This window comes from Cydia strobilella, chromosome 17, assembly GCF_947568885.1.
Source record: "Cydia strobilella chromosome 17, ilCydStro3.1, whole genome shotgun sequence".
Classification (NCBI taxonomy): domain Eukaryota; kingdom Metazoa; phylum Arthropoda; class Insecta; order Lepidoptera; family Tortricidae; genus Cydia; species Cydia strobilella.
The window spans coordinates 4,051,799-4,072,276 of NC_086057.1; the positions used below are offsets into that span (position 1 = coordinate 4,051,799).

The window sequence follows — 20,478 nt, forward strand, 5'->3', positions numbered from 1 at the left end:
ATTAAGAACGGAATAAATATCCAACTAATCTGATAAAGTAGGCACATACTACGTTCTGCTATTAGCTACGTAAGTATGCAGACATCTAGTCTACCAAAAACAATTGCTTGTTTTCTTAATTGTTATAAGTGTTATGACACTTCAAACGCTTAGTCAATAGTAACATTTAAATGAGTTGTCATTACTACGCATTGCAGCCTGTAAGCCTACGTATAAGGTAAGCAATGAGCAATGACACACCCCCAATAGGTATAGTTACACTCTCGGACAAATAATTTTGGCCTCTCGATTTTATGGCTCCTCTATACGATAGACCATCATAGTGCCCCTCTATGATGGGCCAGCGTGCGGGCAGCGTGTGTGTGGGTAGTGGTGTCGTATGGCTTATGGCCCATCCCGCCTCGCCATAATCCATCCAACACCACTACCCGCTCTACGCGCTGGCCCATCTCAAGTGGGACACTATGATGGTCCATCGTGTAGAGGAGCCATTAATTTTATGTAAAGCCACCGTTTTGTATTCACATCGCTGATTTCATTGAAGTTATCTACACTTAATATTAATGAAGACACATTGGGTACATCTTGAAACAAAATTAAAGCGCTTATCTTGTTTCTAATTACTCTTTTAATTACATAATATATTAAACCTCTGGTTTTAGTACATTTTAGCGTATAGTCTTTTTATGCTCTGAAGTGTATATTCTAATACAGAATGACGAGTGATTAACCAATATGGGGCGGTAGTTAAAAGTTGACTCATTTTTATTCACCCTGACTCTGACTCATTGAGGGATCGAATGCATCATAATTCATAATCAATTGTTCTAAGCCGATGATTAACATGATGACTTATAATAATCAATGCTATGATACAGCTCAATTAGATGCAAATATTTTTATTATTAGTCTGCGATAAAATAAATGTGCTATTCTGCTATTCAAAGTGTTCAATGGAGAGTGTTTACATGTTTAAGAGAGGAATGGGCACTGTGAATGTCGTGTGGTAGGGCACAGCACAGCGGATGTCATTCCAGATCTAGAGCAGAGCCCAACTAGAGAAGTACCTCCACCTTACAGAAAAATGCAGCCAAATAACACTAGTTCCCTACTTAATAGTGTTGTGTTCCTGCCGGTAAGATTGCCAGAGCTTAAGGGTGCTGTGTGTTAGGGTCGGCAACGCGCAAGTAGGTAACACCTCTGGAGTTGCATGCGTCCATAGGCTACGGTGACTGCTTACCATCAGGCGGGCCGTAAGCTTGTTTGCCACCGACGTAGTGTAAGAAAATATGTTTAGGTGGATTTATAAGAGCTTACGCGAAATTGCTACTGGACTGTCAACATTCTCTTATAAAATCCGCGCAAGCTTTCGTGAATAAATCTAAACTTCAATAAGATAATATATCTACTTAAATGTATTACAAATAGCATAGGCCTTTAGAATGTGTTCAGGAAGAATAAATCAATTCAAATCCTAACAAAATTTAATCTACTTAATTGACGCATTTTCTTACTTTGAAAGGTTATTTCATCGCTTGTTAAAATATCTATGTCTGTATGTGTGTTGTGTCTATGTCATGTCTATACAGTCTGGCAAAAAAGAGTAGAAATTAAAAAGCGGCAACACTTTTGTGTCGTCCCGTTTTTATTAGATTGATTTGAAAGGGACGACACTACAGTGTTGCCACTTTTAATTTCTACTCTTTTTTGCCAGACTCTATTTTCAACTAAGGTATTTGAACTTTGCCTGCAGGCGCGACACCCACTGCGTCGGGTACTTATAGAGATATCTGTGTACTGATCTTAAGATTTTTTGCAAGATTACAAGAGCCTGACGCAGGGTGTGGCGGATATTCTTATGACTTGACATGTATGAATAATGCTTTGACACAAAGAAGCTTTTCAATGGTAACTTTTGATAAATAACAAGCTCCATTCAGATTAATAAACGGATATAGATTAAGGTTGCCTGGAAGAGATCGCTCTTTAGCGATAAGACTACCTACCTGATGTCTACCATAGTTTAATTTAGGTATATATATGCTTAATTTGTATGTTTATTTTTATATTGGTTATTTGCTGAGACATTTTTAAACCCTTACCCATACCTTCTCTGGGACGCAAACGTGTACGTCATATTTATTTATTTATTGAACAACTGTCACTAGAGCCAACTCCAAAAGAACCAAAAAAAATCCTGTAAATAATAGAAAATATTTACATATTGTTACTGTACAGCTGTTATTTTTTTCGCAATTTCGAGGTTAGCCCCAGTAAAATATTGAAAATACTTACCTTGAAAAACAACCAGTTTTAAGTACAAGCAAGATGCACAGCCGGATGATGTCAAAATTAGATAAAAAAACCGGCCAATTGCGAGTCGGACTCGCGCACCGAGGGTTCCGTACTTTTTAGTATTTGTTGTTATAGCGGCAACAGAAATACATCATCTGCGTAAATTGTCAAACTATCACGGTTCATGAGATACAAGCTGGTGACAGACAGACAGACGGACAGATGGACAGCGGAGTCTTAGTAATAGGGTCCCGTTTTTACCCTAATAAACGGATATAGATTAATGTTGCCTGGAAGAGATCGCTCTTCAGCGATTAAGACTACCATAGTTTAATTTAGGTATCTGCTTAATTTGTATGTTTATTTTGATATTGGTGAGCAATAAAGAATATTTGTGTGGTTGTATTGTATTGATATGTAATTTTTTTCGCGATTTCAAGGTTACCCCCAGTAAAATATTTAAAATATTTACCTCGCGTAGTATAGCGAAGGGTTGAAAAACAACCAGTTTAAGTACAAGCAAGATGCACAACCGGATGATGTCAAAATTAGATAAAATAATTGTATAGCATACAACGAAGTAGGTACCTATAAGTATAGCTGCAGTAGAAAACAGTGATGACCTTTTGAAGAACGTCCCGCGAAACCAGTGACTCATTGAGTCATTCAACTTGTATGATTGTATCTGAGCAACGAACTCGGTCAGTCGTCCGCGTGACGTGACGAACATGGAAGCCCCCATCCTTTTTAAGTCCTGTGAGTCAGCCTCACTTAAGTACAATGTTTACCTTCGTAATGAACTAAGTGGATGACGTGTTATGTTATGAATCAAGTGATTAAGTAATGGTAATTTATTTTATTGCATTATTTGCGGTCTTATCTGCGTACACGTAAGTAACAAGAAATGGATATAGTAGATGCTTTGCTTGTTATTCTGATATCTTCCCACAGCTAAACTACTAAAGCGATTTTTAAAAGTTTTACATGTATTAAGAGGCCGTAGTCGATTTTAGAGCAAACATTTTAAATTGATAGATTTAGTCGTTGAAATTATACACGTTTGGTTACGTAATATCTAAATAACAAGTATTGGTTTCTATTAGCACGTCTTCTCATCTTGCCTTTTAATAATGAGGTCGCAAGCGTGCGTCACCGGTAATATATGAAAAAAAGGGGCTAATTTTATAAATTCATCAAAAATGTATGGTGGTAAATTATACAAATTGATGTATAAGAATAGTTTCAACAAATGTTGTAGATTGTTTAAGTATCAAAATTACGTTGAAATTAAGTCGATTTTCAGAGAAATTGTCACTTGTTTTGAAGTAATTTCTGGAGAAAATTGATTTCGTCTAACTTTCATTTACACTACTTCAAAGTCATAATAATAAAAATGTAGTCTGATAAACGTCAAGTACAGGATATGTGTAATACAAAATTACCATGTTTAGCTGTCCAAACTTTACGAAATTTACAAATAAGAGCGACAAAATAAGTGCTTTACGCGCGTTTACCTAAACGTCCATCAGAAAAGCAAACATTACTAATTTAGTGAGTCTGTTTTCAACAAATTGATGCGCTAATAGAAACCAGTACTTGTTATTTCAATTAGGTAACAAAAGGTGTACAATTTCACCGACAAAATCTATCAATTTTACATTTTTGCGACTAAAATAGACACCGGCCTCTATAAAACTCTTGCGGATGGACTGGAGAGAGGAAAGTAAAATAATTACAGTAGTTATGGGTTTAAAGTAGTACCTACTATACCACTTTATCAATGTTGCTTTGTCAGTATTTACATCTTATCGAAATTTTATAAACTAGTAAAAAATAACGCTATCTAATCAAATAATCTTGGAAGGTTTTGATTTCCTGTATCAACATCGCCACTGGCCAATTATCGCACACATAGGCCTAGAAGGGAACCAATATCTAAGTACTGCCTACTACTGCTACTAAGTATGTAGGATAAGTAAATCAACTAACATCAGATACCGGTTGAACCCTTCGTCTCCTGGCTCCCCCGGGCCAGGTGGCATGCGTAAACGCATTTCCCCAACGTTAAAAAAAAGGTCTTAAACACGAAAGCCCCCTTAACAGTTGGTTTAATCACCTCAAGAACAAACTATATGCTTCTGTTGAAGTTTTGTTTACTTACTTTAGGTGCAGATATTTCATGGAAGGAGCTAGGGCGGGGAGCGGGTCCGGCGGCTATGCAGTCAGCCGGCACGCTGTAGTCAGCGCAAAGGGCGGCCTGGAACAATACAGCATTTATTACATACGAGTACTATCACAATTACTGCTTTTGAGCATGGACTAATATACCCCCCTGCTTAACGCATGTGCAGTAGGTACTTTGCTTGCATGAAAAACATCGTTGAAATAAAGAACTTATTCAAAGAGAACAAGGTTAACAATTGCATGACATGTCTAATGCGATTACTACATATGTTGTTATCACGGCAGTTAAGTTAAACGAAATATGTTAATTAATATTCTATTAACTATTGAAAATTATTTAATTTATTTTGTTTTATAGCTATGTATATTAATTATAGTCCGACATAAAGGCTTTTTAATTTTAATAAAAAAAAAAACTATGCGGTAAGACTAAAACTTGGGATAAAAATGAGAAAGTATGAAATATGATCAAAATGAAGAAATGAGTCCGTCAATCGTGACTTTTCGACGCCGATGATGATTCCAGTCGATTGATATGTACTTAAGATAAGTAAGATAACTTTTAAAAAACCTGCATACGGCAAACTGATGAAAATATTAGATAAATACAAATTTAATACTTCTCTATCTCTAATATTCATATCAATAAATTATCGGTACATTTAAAAAGTTATGGAGGCAAAATTTTGATTGTAGAAACAACATGTTCGGGTGGACAAGTTAGCGTTCCATATCAAGTTAGTAATTAAAGTTATTTGACAAAGTCTATACCAACAGGCGTATAATGGATGGGATTGCGTTTGTAACACCACGGATGTGAAAGAGACACAAACTCACAATTACAGAAGGTTTAGGAGGTTTACCCATATGGCTACTTGGCCAGTAATTATCTACGAGTATTTTGCTCAAATATTCGTATTTGTTTTTCACATTCGTTTGGGAAAACAAAAAAGATTCAAAGCCATATTTAAGCAAATAAGGCGACGTAAGTTACCTGCCCGAAGATCCTAAAATAGTTTTGCGTCAAAACAAATATGTTTGGAAATAAATGATTGAGAATAAATCCGCAAGGAACCTTAAATACATCACTGTCCGGGTGACTGACGACGTCAGGCCGCGTGCATTCTTAATCATTCCCGATTGAACTGAAAGAACGAGACCTGCTCAATGAATGAAATACGACCGGAACAAATGAGCAAATAAACGGCCAGTTTTCAATATTTATAAACACTTTAAAATTTATAAACTGACGGCAATTTCTGCTGAGCTTAAAATAAAAATGTTCCATGCTCTCGGTTTTTCGGAAGGTATCATGAATTTATTTTGGACCCTATTCAAGACTTCATTTAATTGTCTGAGTCTACGACCTGGCAATCAATATTGCTAGTGACAATCCTAACACTATAAAGGTACCAAGAGAAAAACGCGAAACATCATCGGAACTAACAAGGTATCACAATTGAAGAATCAATCGCCATGTACACTAGTTGTTAGAAATACAACTGCGATTAAATTTAACATACATTTAAAAAGTATAATATTGAAATAACGAACTGATTTAGTTAAAGCACAGAAATGTGCGAAACGTCTGATTGCTTGCTGTTTAATTTTAAATTAAAATACAAAGCTCGTCTCAGTCTCGATAATCTATTTAAAAGAACTGAAGAATTCATCCCCATTTAGAAAGAGCTAGAATTAATTGGTCGCAATTATCTTTTTGTTTTGCCCCCCAAAATTAAACCGTCTCCGTCATTAATTATGAGCCAAACGGCCAAGTTTAACAGTTTAAAGTATTTCCTTCGAGATACATTTGTAAAGCTTTGGGCGTTGAAAGTTACCAATTTATGGCCGCTTGCAAATTTATTTGCACGGGAAGTTATCAATAACGTTAGCGCTGAAAGTATAGCTTTGAATAACGTTGCTCTGTCTGAAATCGATGGTCTGGAGTAGACGGGAGAGACAACGTAACGCACTTTTAATTTTTGTTTATATAGGTAATTGATAGCCACTTCCCTTGAAACTGCCTGGCAGAAAGAAATTTTTATACACATATCTGCCATAATTTATTAAGTTTCCGCACGTCTCATCAATGAGTGTAGTTGTTAACAAAGCGCATTATGAGAATTCATCATTCCTATGAAATTTATGAGTAAGTTTATGCCAAACCCTTTGCTGTTGCTGCAATGCACACAGTGCAAGTCATTCCGCTATTCGTGTTGGTGTTATGTCTCTAATATTTATAAGATTTTGTTATAATCGATTGTGTATTTTGTTAATTGTGTTATTCTTCTGTTTGCCTATATTTCTAAATTGTGTGTATTTGCAGCGAACAAATAAACGCTTTATCTATCTATCAAACTTTCGAAGAATTTTAATATTATTTCATAGCTTTACACAGCAATTTTATGTTCACATTTTTCATTAAAGCATTTTAAAATTGCACCAGCTATAGTCCCAGGGCTTCATATAAGATAATGGTTGTATAATGGCTATACGGCGTGTATACAGCATGTTGAAAGGGTGCATAGTTCTGATATTGAGTTATGCAGACAGCCTGTAGATGACAGCTACTACGTAAGCTATCGCTCGTCTGGCTATTTCGTGTTAGTCTTATGACCCTGCACGATCAAGTTTATGTAGATATTTATTATTATTTATTTATGAAATTCCAACCTTCAGATACAATACACAGCTAATTATAGGAATCGACCGATATTTAATGTTATCACAGCACATACAACTAAATTTTTAAAGCAATATGAGGCAATCTGATTGCCCTGCAAATTCAAGTAAAGAGGCAGAAAGTTCAAACAAACTCGTAAATGTACAAATTTAATCGAATGCCATCTAAAAAAATGCCATCTTCACAGCTCTAAGTCACCAAGAAATATCCCCTAGTTACATCAAACTTCTAAGCACCATATACAAACCTAGTACAGCCGCCATAAAACTACAATCTTCTGGCCCGTCCTTCGAAGTGCAAAGGGGAGTAAAACAAGGAGATCCGCTATGGCCGAAACTTTTCACCAGCACATTAGAACATGTCTTCCAGAAGCTTGCGCCGCGTTGGGGAGACAAGGGGTTGGTTGTCGGAGAGAAAAGGTTAACCAACCTTCGCTTCGCCGATGACATTGTCCTTTTTTCCTCAACGGCATCCGAGCTACATCATATGCTAGAAGACCTTAGCTACGCAAGCCTCGAGGTTGGACTGAAGATGAATATATCAAAGACCAAAGTCATGACTAACAGCACAAAACGTAGGATTGAGGTAAACGGAGAACACATTGCATATGTCCATGAATACCTTTATTTGGGCCAAATAGTCTCTTTCCAGGCGCGACAAGAAAAAGAGGTCGACAGACGGACCGAGAACGCCTGGAAGAGCTATTGGTCCATGAAACACCTCATGAAGGGAGACCTACCTCTATCACTCAAACGTAGGCTCATGGACATGTGCATACTTCCAGTCCTCACCTACGGTGCTCAGACTTGGTCTTTGACGGAAGCTCAGAAGTCCAAACTCGGGGTTTGTCAGAGAGGTATGGAGCGCAGCATATTAGGTGTGAAACTCGGGGATCGCATCCGGAACACCACGCTGCGCTCTAAAACCCAAATAATAGATGTAGCTCGGAAAGCGGACAAGTTAAAGTGGGACTGGGCTGGTCATGTCTGCCGCAATCGAATTCTGTACAGAAGAAAAATCAAAATCATCTCGTTCTTCATCTTTTTTTAAATGAACTGTATAACACGCACGAAACAATACCCGGTGCCAAGAGCAATCTCAACCGTCTACAATTCTACATTAAACAAAGAGGGAGTCTTTCAAAGTCCCTCACAAGCCCCTCCAATAAGATTATCATACTGCGCGGACCAGCGGAGCGCATAGATAACATTATCGCCACAAAGGAACTGCTGTTTAAGAATTAGTAGTCTTTTTACTAATGTATACCGCGGTAAGTACTGATAGGAAAATCATTATGGTTTGATAAATGAAATGCTTGAAAAAGTAAATGTATTTAATAACTTAAAGAGGCCATACTAACGAAATATTTCATTCCAGATTAAATGTTAAGAAAAACTCAGTAGGGATCGACCGCATCAAAGCTTTCAGTAATTACCTATATAGATACTTTTAAAACGCATTAGCTATTTGCCTAGTATAAAATAAAAATAAAAAAAAAACCGAATTGAGAACCTCCTTTGAAATCTTGAAGTCGGTTAAAAAGGTGTACTGGATTGTATTTATTTCATTCCTACTGTAAGCCCAGTCAAGGCGCAACTTTATGAATTAATTCCTTTCGTAGTAGTCTTTTCGGATATTGAAGTTGCCCATTTTAAATTGAGTCCTTTCAATTATGTTGGAATCTAAAGAAGTTAATAGAAGATAACACAGCAGATCGTTAGCGACACTCCGACATTCAGAACAAGGGGTTCGCATGATTTATTGTCTTGTCCCTGCATTTTAAGATTTAATGGTGTGAAATGAACGATAATGCTTCAGTACCTAGTGTACATTTCATTCGATAGCGTGACGTGACATACGCGTTTGCGTTAAGTTTCATTTTGTATGGGAGTTTCCAAAACGTCCCTCTTGGCGCACTGTTCATAATCCCATACAAAAGGAGACTTAACGCAAACGCGTACGTCCGCCACGCTATCAAATGAAATTTTCACTAGGGGTTCATGGCTTGAAATAAGAATACGTGTTAAAATGGTACTTCCGGATATTTAAATTGTAAATAATAAATAAATAGATAATAAAACATCTTCATTTCGAAGAACAGACTTCATAGTTGTTAGTAACAAATGGAAACAAAAACAAATGAATTAGTTAAAATTAAATTATCGTGAGACATATTTCAAAATACTTAGATCACTAAGGTTTCACGCACTATTATACTAAAAATAATAGTGAGTGAAACCGTAGTGATCTAAATATTCTAAAGGTAAGTGTTTATAGCTACATTCGATTTAAAATACCAAGAAAAATCAAGAAAGAAATACCAGCACCCAGCACTATGTTTTTTTTATAGTTAAAAATGCGGTTTCTTAAAACAGAATGTCAACCCCTTTGGCTTTTTTTTAAATTTTGCAATATTAAAAAGACTAAACATTCACAGTTGTATTGGTACCATATTTAATTAGTTAAGGTAAGGTGGTAAGGGGGTAAGACTATCACCGGGGTAAGACTATTACTTGTATGGAATCCTTACACTAGGTATTTGTCTTGCCCCGAGCAAAATAAAGTATGTTAGTCTTACCCCACCTTACCTTAATTGTTTAAATTTTATTTTTTTTAAATGGTGGACATGCTCATCGGCATCAATTAAAGAGGTATCGGGAATGCTGATAACAATGGTATAATTACAGTATCGATACCACACTATACACAGTCGTAAAGAACAAGCTAAACCGTCTACAAATTGCGTGAGCTCAGCAAACGTCTAATCCAAGATACATCTGGAGTCTTAGCATGGTACGCTTATCACCATGCCTGTCACGTTCTAACAAGTATGTGAGTGCGAAAGTGACGGACTTAGTGATAGGGGAAACCATGCTGCGCGGGCAGGATGCGTGTACACACCGTACAGCCTCCTCCTCTGTTGTTATAGAGGATTTGTCGGCGTGACCGCCTAGCCTGCGTTAGTCTAGATTAAAGACAATATAACTAGATGGCTGGCTATAGATTTTGAGCAGACAAAACAAGGTATGTTCTGAATTATGATTAAAGTGCAGGCCTGGCGAAATAAATTGATATTGCTTATCGCTATTGCTGCAGTAGCCGTGGTTCAGGCTTTTAACCTTCCAACAAGAGGACTCATTTGAATTTAAGGGGGAAATGTACATTTACTATTGAATACACAAGTTATTATTTGTAAAGAAAAACGTAAGGATATCGTCATATATTTGCGAACGAATGATAAAGGTTAATGTAGTGTGTCGGTTAGCCGTGGGACATGTAGCGTAGCCATATTTTGTCATCATCGATATCGATAGCAAATAAGTATGCAGCGTACCGGCCGGCAAATGAATAACTTCATTGTGTAAATAAAAAATAAAAAACAAAACAAACATTTTGTCAATATTGACACAACTGTTAATTCCACAAACTGTTTAACATCTGTGCATATAAGTCTTATAATATGCGATTGCGCTGCGCTGTGATACGTAGGTATTTGTTACGCAGCCTAACATGTATTAGGTAAGTTGTGCCACTAGGTATAGGCAGTATAGGTACCACAGAACTCGAAGCAAGTGCCGCGCATAGTTGAAATTGTAGACGAGCTAAAATTTAATTAACTACCGTATTGCGTGAAACCCCACATATATCCGAGACCCCGTTTACATCGTAGGGTTATTATCGACACCCAGTGTTATGTATCAACAAACGATTATTAGTACAACGTGTGTTTTAACCTCTTAACGGTCGAGATTAATAAAAGCCACGATTCATAGCCAATTCATGCACCTAAAAATTTAGCATAAGAGTATATACTCTTATTCATATGAATATGATGCTTTAGGGCGGACATTTTTGCCTTAGAACTTAGATTGTGCCTTATAAAATGTTAAATAGCTCCTAAACTACACTATTCGGATTGTTATAATATTTTTTATTTCTATTCGGTGCCTTATTGGCGTTCAACCACTGCTGCAATTAAAATGTCTGTTATCTGTAGCATTCGCGTTTAAATCATACTTAATCAACAGTGTAGTAAATATCTTTACTTTTAAACCCAAATAAATATCTTTGTTTACTAGGCTATTCAGTCAACACATTAAACACCTATTGATTAGCTTCATGTATTCAAATAATTATCTGGTCAAAATTACTGTTGTTTGATAAGTTTAGCAGACAATTTACCAATAAAATATTTTCTACGACGTTGTATATCACATTTTAATCTTACTAATAGTTTTATGTAATATCTACACCTACACGAAAGAAGTTTTTCCCACAATTATATAGCCTATAAATCCTTTCATGCTCGAGCTAAATAAAGATTTTCGTTTGGGAAACTCGATATAATTTTTACGAGCAATATTAAACCGTTCGAGCGAACCCCAATAAAGTCTCGAGTACAAAATATGTTCAGTGAACAAACAAAACACCATTATTACTTATTTTTTATGTCTCAAGAGCGATGCTTTGATTATCTCCTATTACTGAAATAACTACAGTTTATAAAAACAATAACAACAACGTTATTATTGCAAATACTTGTCAGTAGTTAAAAAAAACAAATAACGAAGAAATTGTCTTCGGTTACCGCGATAGTTACTCATGAAATAAAACTATGAAAACGGACGGAACGGGATGTATTATAAATTCAATATACGCGATATAATCCGTTTTCATAGTTTTATTTAACGAAGAAATTGTTACAACAGTTAATTGAATCATTAATTTTCTTATGTTTTTACATAATATTTTCTTTTTTTTTTAATTAATGGTTGGCTGTATTTTTGTGAAAAAGTCTTACCTAAAGTTCATTCGGTTTTATTAGTTGACCTTCAGTATTGTGTTCCTTTCTTTGTATCCGACCCTGAATAACTTTTGGTCCGAGAGAACCGACCACTACTTTTCTACGAATACACGAACCTATAGATATGTAAAAGAAAATGGCGCTATTAAATTTACATAATGTGCCTACTGACTGGAACAGGACGTATTGTACCTATTTATTGTGGTGATATTGTCGAAAAAAAAGGTGATCAGTGGAGTTTTTAATGCTAGCGGCTCATAAATTCATAAATTCTTAATGACTCAAAATGTAATGATTCCCGAGCAAGTCTTCCTCGTATTATAACTTTTAAAACTAAGTTATAATTAGGCATTATACTTGTACCATGGATCACAGATCGCGGAACAATAACTAAGGATATTAATCCCAAAGCTTACCAAGCGCGGCGCTTCCAGTGTACGCATGTATATAACCTCAGTTATTATCATGCATGCAATATTAGTGCGAAGGATACAAATAAATTAATATTATAACAGTTGTGTAAATAATAGCAATAAATGTTGAAGTTTGAAGTATAAAAATCCAATATTTATACCTAGCTTAGATTAAGTATGGTACTCGCTTTACATCTTATCGCGCCTATATAAAAATATCTTCCAAAATATCAATATTCTGAGACTAAAATGGGAACTTCGTTTGCATGGAGAAGCCATCCTTCACTATCATCCAAAATTTTGAATGCTGTTCCCTTTTACCTAAACACACTACTCGCTTGTGACTTAAGCGATAGCAATAGCAACCCTGTACCGGGCGGTGCTATTGTGGATCGACGAACCGATAAGATAGTCTGACATCCAATCACCCAGTGCTTATAGGTTTAGTAGATAACCATCGCTTAACGTAACAGGTTACCATGTATAGCAAAAGGTATTAATCTATTTTGATTCTGCAATGTAACATTTAATAGCTTCACCATTATAGTTTACTTCATATTTACAATTTAATCATAAGAACAATCGTGACTAAGCTGAGCTGTGAGTAGTTTTTTTTATGCAAGGGAAGTCTTCACAGGAACTCTTTTTGTTATTGTAACTAACCAGCGATTTACTTTAGTCTTTGATGGTAAGGGAAGGCCGAATCTTTGTAGTTATAAAATAAATAATAGGGTTTTACTTTGCACTGCTAGAATCTAGAATGACTAGATCTTATTACCGAGGCAATACCGACAGGAACTGAATAACAAATTCAATGGAAATTAAATTGAATCTGGTCATTAGTGCAACGCGTTTAAATTTGAAACACGTTTGATAGATTATTGGAGGAAGCGATATAATTAGGATGCGTAAACACATTGTAGCAGTGCATGCGAGGACGCCGGTAACGTCCGTTTGTGGTCAAAATAGAGGCTCTGAATACCGTTTTAATCCTCTGCAACAGTTCGCACCGGTGTCCGTATACCACAACAATACCACGCCAGGATTGCTATCACCTTCGCCTATCCCCGCCATAGCGCAACCAGTTTAAGTGGGATCTGGTTATAAGTAACAAGTAAAAGCAATCGCAGACCACAATAAAATTGTACTGTATTTCTGAGACAATGCGATTGGAAAGCGATTGAAATACGTGGTCTGGATAGGTACCACATTTAATTACACCTACGACCCCGTCGCCTCTGATCATGATTTAATAATGTTTAAATGGATTAACCAGGTTCTACATTAGTATGTATCAATAATGAGTGGATTTCATTTCTATGCGATTGCTTTTGGCTTAAGCATAGATGCAGTATGCAATACATAATTCATACACATAAAGGTTGATTTTTCCTTTTCTACATGAAATAATGACACATGCGGGCCGTTAAGTTGATGTCCATACAGTTTTGATGTTAACATTTATAAAATGTCTCAATGGTTTATAATATAATTTCTCGCTTCAGTACACAAAATAAAGAAATGGATAAGTATCTAGGTAGAAATTACATTCGAATGTGGTCTGGTATTAGGCGCCACATTACAATGTATCATTTGTTTTTTAGAACGAACAAGAACAATGACTTCAAACGTTTGCAAATAACGAGCGAAATATATACTAAATTGTAATAATACATGTCCAAAAAATTATGTATTTAACATATATCATCTTCAAAACAAGGCCCCACGTTGGGCGCCACTTCTTTTGATCTCAAAATAATACTGCAAAAAACCGAAACATACTTTCCCACTTCAGTGAATAAAGTAAAATTATAACGTAGGTTAAATTCCGATAGAATATTATTGAAAGTTGATAAGGATTTTGTACATAAAGCATGTACGGCGCCACATAATCAGTCCCGCTCATAGCGAATGACAAAAAAAATAGCGCTACTTATCACTTTACTAACCAAAGCTGTAACAACTTAGCGCAATGACAATCAGATGATACGTCATCGGACATCTGATCGAAAACGCGGGCCGGCCCGGCGGGAATGCGGGATATTCAGAAGATTTCCATCTGGAATTAGCCGCGGCGCGGTCTCGATACTTCCGATTGGGTCGTTCCGGGAAATGAGCAACAAATAGCCTTTGAGACATATTTCAAATCGAAGCGGGATTGGTTTAACTAAAATAAGGTAGAGACGATGAAGTTTAGATATTTATAGCAGGGATTAAAGGTATTTTGGAATGTGATATAATTAACATTTATTCAATAACAATGCCTGCGTCGTCCAAAGTTCACAACTGAATAAATTGGATGTTATTTGTGTATTAGGAATTCTGCCTATACTTATTTAATTGCCTTCCCATGCCTTTACAATCAATAATAGTATACAAACCGGTAGATAGGTACCTAAACCTACGATTCATATACATAAAATATCGTTACCCTATACTAACTCTCGTGTCTTCAAATATAAATAATCCCATAAATTCGAAATCATATTAAGTTGCTTAAATTACCTAACAGCGACAAAGCGCATTCTGCTACAAATAAAAATAGCGCATATAGCGAACAGACAATACTCAGCGGCTCATACATTTTTAAATCCAACCTCCTATTCAGCTCTATTCTTATTCCCTAGATTGTGCAGTGCATTGTGCGGGATTAAAACCATCCTGGGATGCTTGGGATTCACTGAAGGGGTCCGATCTGAGGTTAGGGCCCGGCGATTGAATGTGGTCGCCGCGGCGAGGGCTGACCAGTACGAAGTTGAAGCGTGCCTCGATTAACTAAGGATACCTACTCACTTTCCACAACATAACCATAAAGACGTATAAGCACTGATAGACGCAGATTAAAATGACCTTTTAGCTTAGTACGCCGATAGTGATGAATTGTATAGTATGTGGGGAAGTTGATTTAAGGCCAAGGTATGGGAAAGGGTTCAGATTTATACTGAAAAGGATACTGTTAATGTTTACTTTGGTTAATTTGAAAATAGTTAGTTTAATGTTTAGCATCAATCTGCTTCAATAAAGGGAAAATATAATTTAGTTTTTGTTTGGCGTTTTCTACGAATATTTTTTTAAAAGTTTGGATAAGTTATAATTACTTGCCATATTTATGTTGACCAGAAAATACATATTTAATACTTTTTTTACATCTTCTATAAGCAGTTGTTAAGCAGGTGTTTGTGGTTCATACACAAAACTACCAAATTTCATACCAACTTTTGATGTCAAGTGAATCATTATATCGATCATAAAAATATATAATTCAAACATTCGAGTTTGACTCATTTCGAAAGGGTTAGCATTAATGCAAAGGGCGACACTTCACTTCCGGCCTAAGCGAACGAACAGTGTCGAAATGTTAATTTACCGGAAATTAAAGCTGTTCGTACTCGCTACCCTTGAATTTACTCTTATACTCATATACTGACACTGCACGATATAAATGTCTTAACTGCCATACATTCAAAAGTATTTTAATACAGTTTTCTTCCTTACGATGGGTTAATTTAAAATAAACTTTGTGTTGGGTAAAATAAAGTTGTAATTTCAATACCACAGTAAAGACACATCCGGCTGAGATACAAAGAATGTACCTATATGTTATATATAATTATGATGTATTAAGGAACTATCCAAAAGGTTAGTAGAGGTCACCGGTGACCGCAGAGCTGGTAGCTTCCTCGCTCACAGAATTAGTCTAGCGGTACAGCGAGGAAATGCTGCCAGCATCTACGGCACCATGCCGCAGGAGGATATTTTTTAGTATTTTATTTTAAGATTAGTATTATTTATTTTTAGATCTAGCGTTTAAGTTTTATAGTTTAGTTATCTATTGGAGTTGTGATAAATAAATTGTTTTGATTATGATGTTAAATTGTAATGTTTAAAGCAGTTGGACATAAAGAAAATGTCGAAAGCAGAACTTAATATTTTGTATTCAGTATTTTTGTGATAATTAAAGATTGTGAATGGACTAACATTTGCCCCTATAAAATAAAGTAGTAAGTCGTTTTGAAAATTAATGAGTTCCCGTATCTACCCACAGATAGGAGATAAATAAAATGCATCTATCTTAACCACACTACACTACCACACTACACTACCACCATCTATTCACATTTACCCCACACTTAGGTGTAAAAAATCGCAAGATAAACGTTGATAAATTATCTGCATGATAACACATCGGCTAAAGCACTCCGCAGTGGGTAGCTTTATGTTTTTCATAGCTTCCAGCTATACCACGACGTGAGAAAATAACAGTCGGTCTTCTGTGAGCCTGTATTTGTAAATAAATGTGAGTAATCGATAAACTTTTTATATATAATATAATAAGTATTATTAAGTAAATAGATGAGAAGAAAAAGTAAATTTATAATAAATAGATATTATATAAAAGACTATTAGAACTTTTGTAAACTATTTAAAAATTATATTGTTTAATTATTAATTTTGTTAACTCATGTATGTACATATAAATGACAATCATTTTATGATTTTACCATTAAGTTTGATTTTCAGCTTTACCCGTACTGTTTAACTATTTATTATATATTAGTCATTTGGGTAAAGGCATTATTATATTTGAAAATATTCAGTTTGTTAATAAACAAATACCTACCTTCGCCCACTAGCCAACACGGGTATGTTAGAGCCTCGCGTTACATGCATTTATCAACTTGATGGGGCAGTGCTCCATATCGCCAACTAGACGCCTGATTTATACTGCGTCAGCAAACGCCTATCCATTTGTATGGGATATTGTAAATAGCCGTAAATATACTTGACGAGTTATGACACCGCACTCGGTTTCGATAAAGTTGATTAACCTGTCAGTTTTGTAGGGCTTGCAAAGTGATGCAATATGTCGGTGTTACCACACATTTTAGGGGATAATTTTTTGCTATTTTCTTAAGTCATATGAACCTTGTCGTAGATACAGATATATTTTACGAAAATGGTAATGCTGTTTCATGTAATCTAAGCACGTCGTTTTAAAAATGAGAGCGTAACTTCGATTGTATGGTAGCGACTTTTTGGCGGCGGATTCGTGCGACTTATAGCATGAGGATAGATCGATCGACAGAGACAAATATCTTCGGACATAATTATCAACATTAGGATTTGAATCATTCCGGTCAGGTTTTTTTACATGAAAAATGTATAAATTAAAATTAAAATTATACTATTATAACCATGTCCAAAAAATACAATAATGACTGTTTATTTACAGATTATATCGTGTATCCGTAATTACGTGCCGCGTATCATTATTTCAAAAACTTTTACTGAAAATATGCACCATAACAACACAAATAAAAAAAAACAGTCTATCGTCACTTTTTCTGTTTGCGATCCGGCGCACGGATATCTTTTTTCGAGAACACCCCTGTTACGCAGCAGACTGTTAACCCTTCACTGTTCACTGTTGGCGTACGAGCGGTGTTTAAAATAAGGGACCGGGCCCTTTGCATATAAACCTATTTTTCTTCAAGAGGCAACCGAAACAGGGGTTAAAAGTGCACATCAAATAGGTATGAGACGTGATAAATAAAAAAGGGGCTCTAATTTGCTTGGGTCTATACAGACCCATATACATGTGTAAGCAAATGGATAGCTTAGTGAAAATGTGTACCCACCGCGTCGTTTACACGCTTCAATCAATGATGCATTTCCTCACAATATTTGTAAACTTTTTTATTGAGATAATAGCTGAATATCAACAGTCACACTAACAATGAACATTGTTAAAAGAACAATTCTCGAAACCAAATACTGTTGTATTATATTTAGAGCTCAGTTACTCACTTCAGTCTATAAAAGAGAAGGGCGAACCCTTTGATGTAGCCTTAAACGGATTAAAAATGAAACCTCAGTCATAACACAAAACAAAAGCCAAACATTCACAACCCAGTTAATTCCCCTAAATGTCAACGACATCTCAGACCGTAGCTAAGCACAGCAGCGACTTACTTCTTCATCATCGGGACTTGACTTTGTTTTAAAATATGAACTTTATTAGGTTAAGTATAGAGTTGTAATTTCAGCTGTATGATTAAGTGTGATAAGAGGCTAAGAAAGCAAACAGTCGATACAGTGCCAAGTTTGAAGAGCTGTGGATTGCAGCTGAAAGCATCGCTAGCAAAAGAGCTGGCGTTTGAGCCCACTTCGTAAATGCGGCGTCATTGTTCGGGCGCATCTGTGCTTTGGCAGATGTTTACACGAAACAGCATATTTCAGCAAAAAATGCATGGCGCTTGTATCATTTTATGAATTCATTCTTGAGTGACATGACATCTCTTTGAGTTTCGAAGAGTACTTTATGTCAGCACTGCGAGATTTACAAACTCTAGATTACGAATGAATTCAACAAAACATATTATCATATTAATACGAAACGAAACCATACTATTCAAGGCTTTTTAACAGATTTCAAAAACAGGAGGAAGTTATCAATTGGACTGTATTTTTTTGTACGTTAGTAACAGTAGTACCTACAGAAATCGTTTCTGAACCGATCTGGTTTTTTTTTGTTTGAAAGTATGGATATATAGGTAGTTCCAAGTCAGTCCCGTTTTTGTCAAAACCCATGTCATTATTTATATTTATATCTTTGTGATTTAAAATTATTGTTTTTTCACCTAGGTTTTACATTTACATTGCCTCTTCTTATTCCCAGCTAAAAAATGTTACATTATTATCAGCTAAATTATCAGCTTTATTCCATTTTAGCAGCCAGGAAGAACGTGTTCATTACGTTATGAAATCAACTGTAATACTCAGAGTTCAGCCGTTACCGCATCTCCCGAGGGCCGCCGACGAATGTGATTAGCTGCTGGATTATGCAATAAGTGTGTCATGTGTGTAGGTAGCGTGTGTATGTGTGTACAGTACAGTGGATTTTGCGTTTTTATATCTAAGCCTTTTGGAATGGGATAAGCCTATGAAATGGACATAAATGAAGCTGAGATTAATAAAATTAAATATTAAATAGGTATAATGAAAAACAAAACAACTTGTTGAATTGTTAGCCGCGTAAGCTGAAGACGCGGGTGGTGCCTCGGCCACCGGTAGACTTTAACTTTTTCTTTGTGTATGTGTGTGTGTATTTCAGTTTATATCAACTTGTTGACTTTAACCTCTGAAACAAGAAAATGGCAGTATAGGCTAGATTATGTATTTTTTACCCATTGCAATATTCCAAATAAACTACCTATTATAACATAGGTAGTTTTGTCCCAACATTATACAAATATACTGTTTTACATATTACATACAAATATGATGTTTTCAGCCAGTACCTAAAACAAAAACAGATTTTTACATATTTAAAGTAAAAGAAGGGCGGCATAAAGTATCACAAGACAAATCACCAGAAAACTCGACGATTTTAAATTACCTAATGATATCAATCGCTGCCCGAATTTGGGTTTTGGATAATTTCAGCCATCGGGCGTTTCGTCCTATCTCCATGAAACAGGTTTTAGATTATTGATATGTTTCGTTTACAATCAGTTGTGTTTCATCTCTATAATGATTGCTGAGTGGTTGTTTTCTTTAGATAACAACCCTATGATGTAATCATGATTGAACCATCATCGTCAGTGGGTAGTTTAGAACCACCAATAGCGCAGTGCAATAAAGCAGGTGAAATTTTGTACAACTTATACACCATGAGCTAGACAAGTTTACTTTTAGTAGAAGAGACAAGCAATTTTGACGTTATATATAAATAAGAACCACTACTATTCTGGTATCCTACGATATCTATATGTATAAAGAATGAACATGTGCTTAGCAATCATCAATTCATCACGTATCTAATCAAGATGAGATCCAACTACGTATGTGAAAATATTCGATTAAACCTAAAAGCGCCGGATTAGGCGAAAAACTCAGATTTCAATTAAGGCCGCTTGTTCGGCGGCGGCGACAGCGCTCCGAATTGGCCCGTGAACCAACTGGTAAAATTGTTTGGAGGAAATACATTGCCATTTTATTTTCGTGTTGTAATTCGACCATGCCGTTGTTAACTAGTGCGGCGGACGCAGCTTTTTTGGAACATACGTGGGGAGCCTTAATTTTGCCGATTGTTTTTT

General features: G+C 35.8%; 1 protein-coding gene across 1 annotated transcript in view; it reads right to left on the minus strand.

The window, feature by feature from the left end:
• LOC134748801 (uncharacterized) overlaps positions 1-20,478 on the minus strand; it is a 215,160-nt gene that overhangs the window by 24,150 nt on the left and 170,532 nt on the right. Inside the window, exon 3 of the mRNA XM_063683595.1 lies at positions 4,457-4,552. Within this exon, the coding sequence (XP_063539665.1) occupies positions 4,457-4,552 (96 nt within the window). The remainder of the gene's footprint in view (positions 1-4,456; positions 4,553-20,478) is intronic.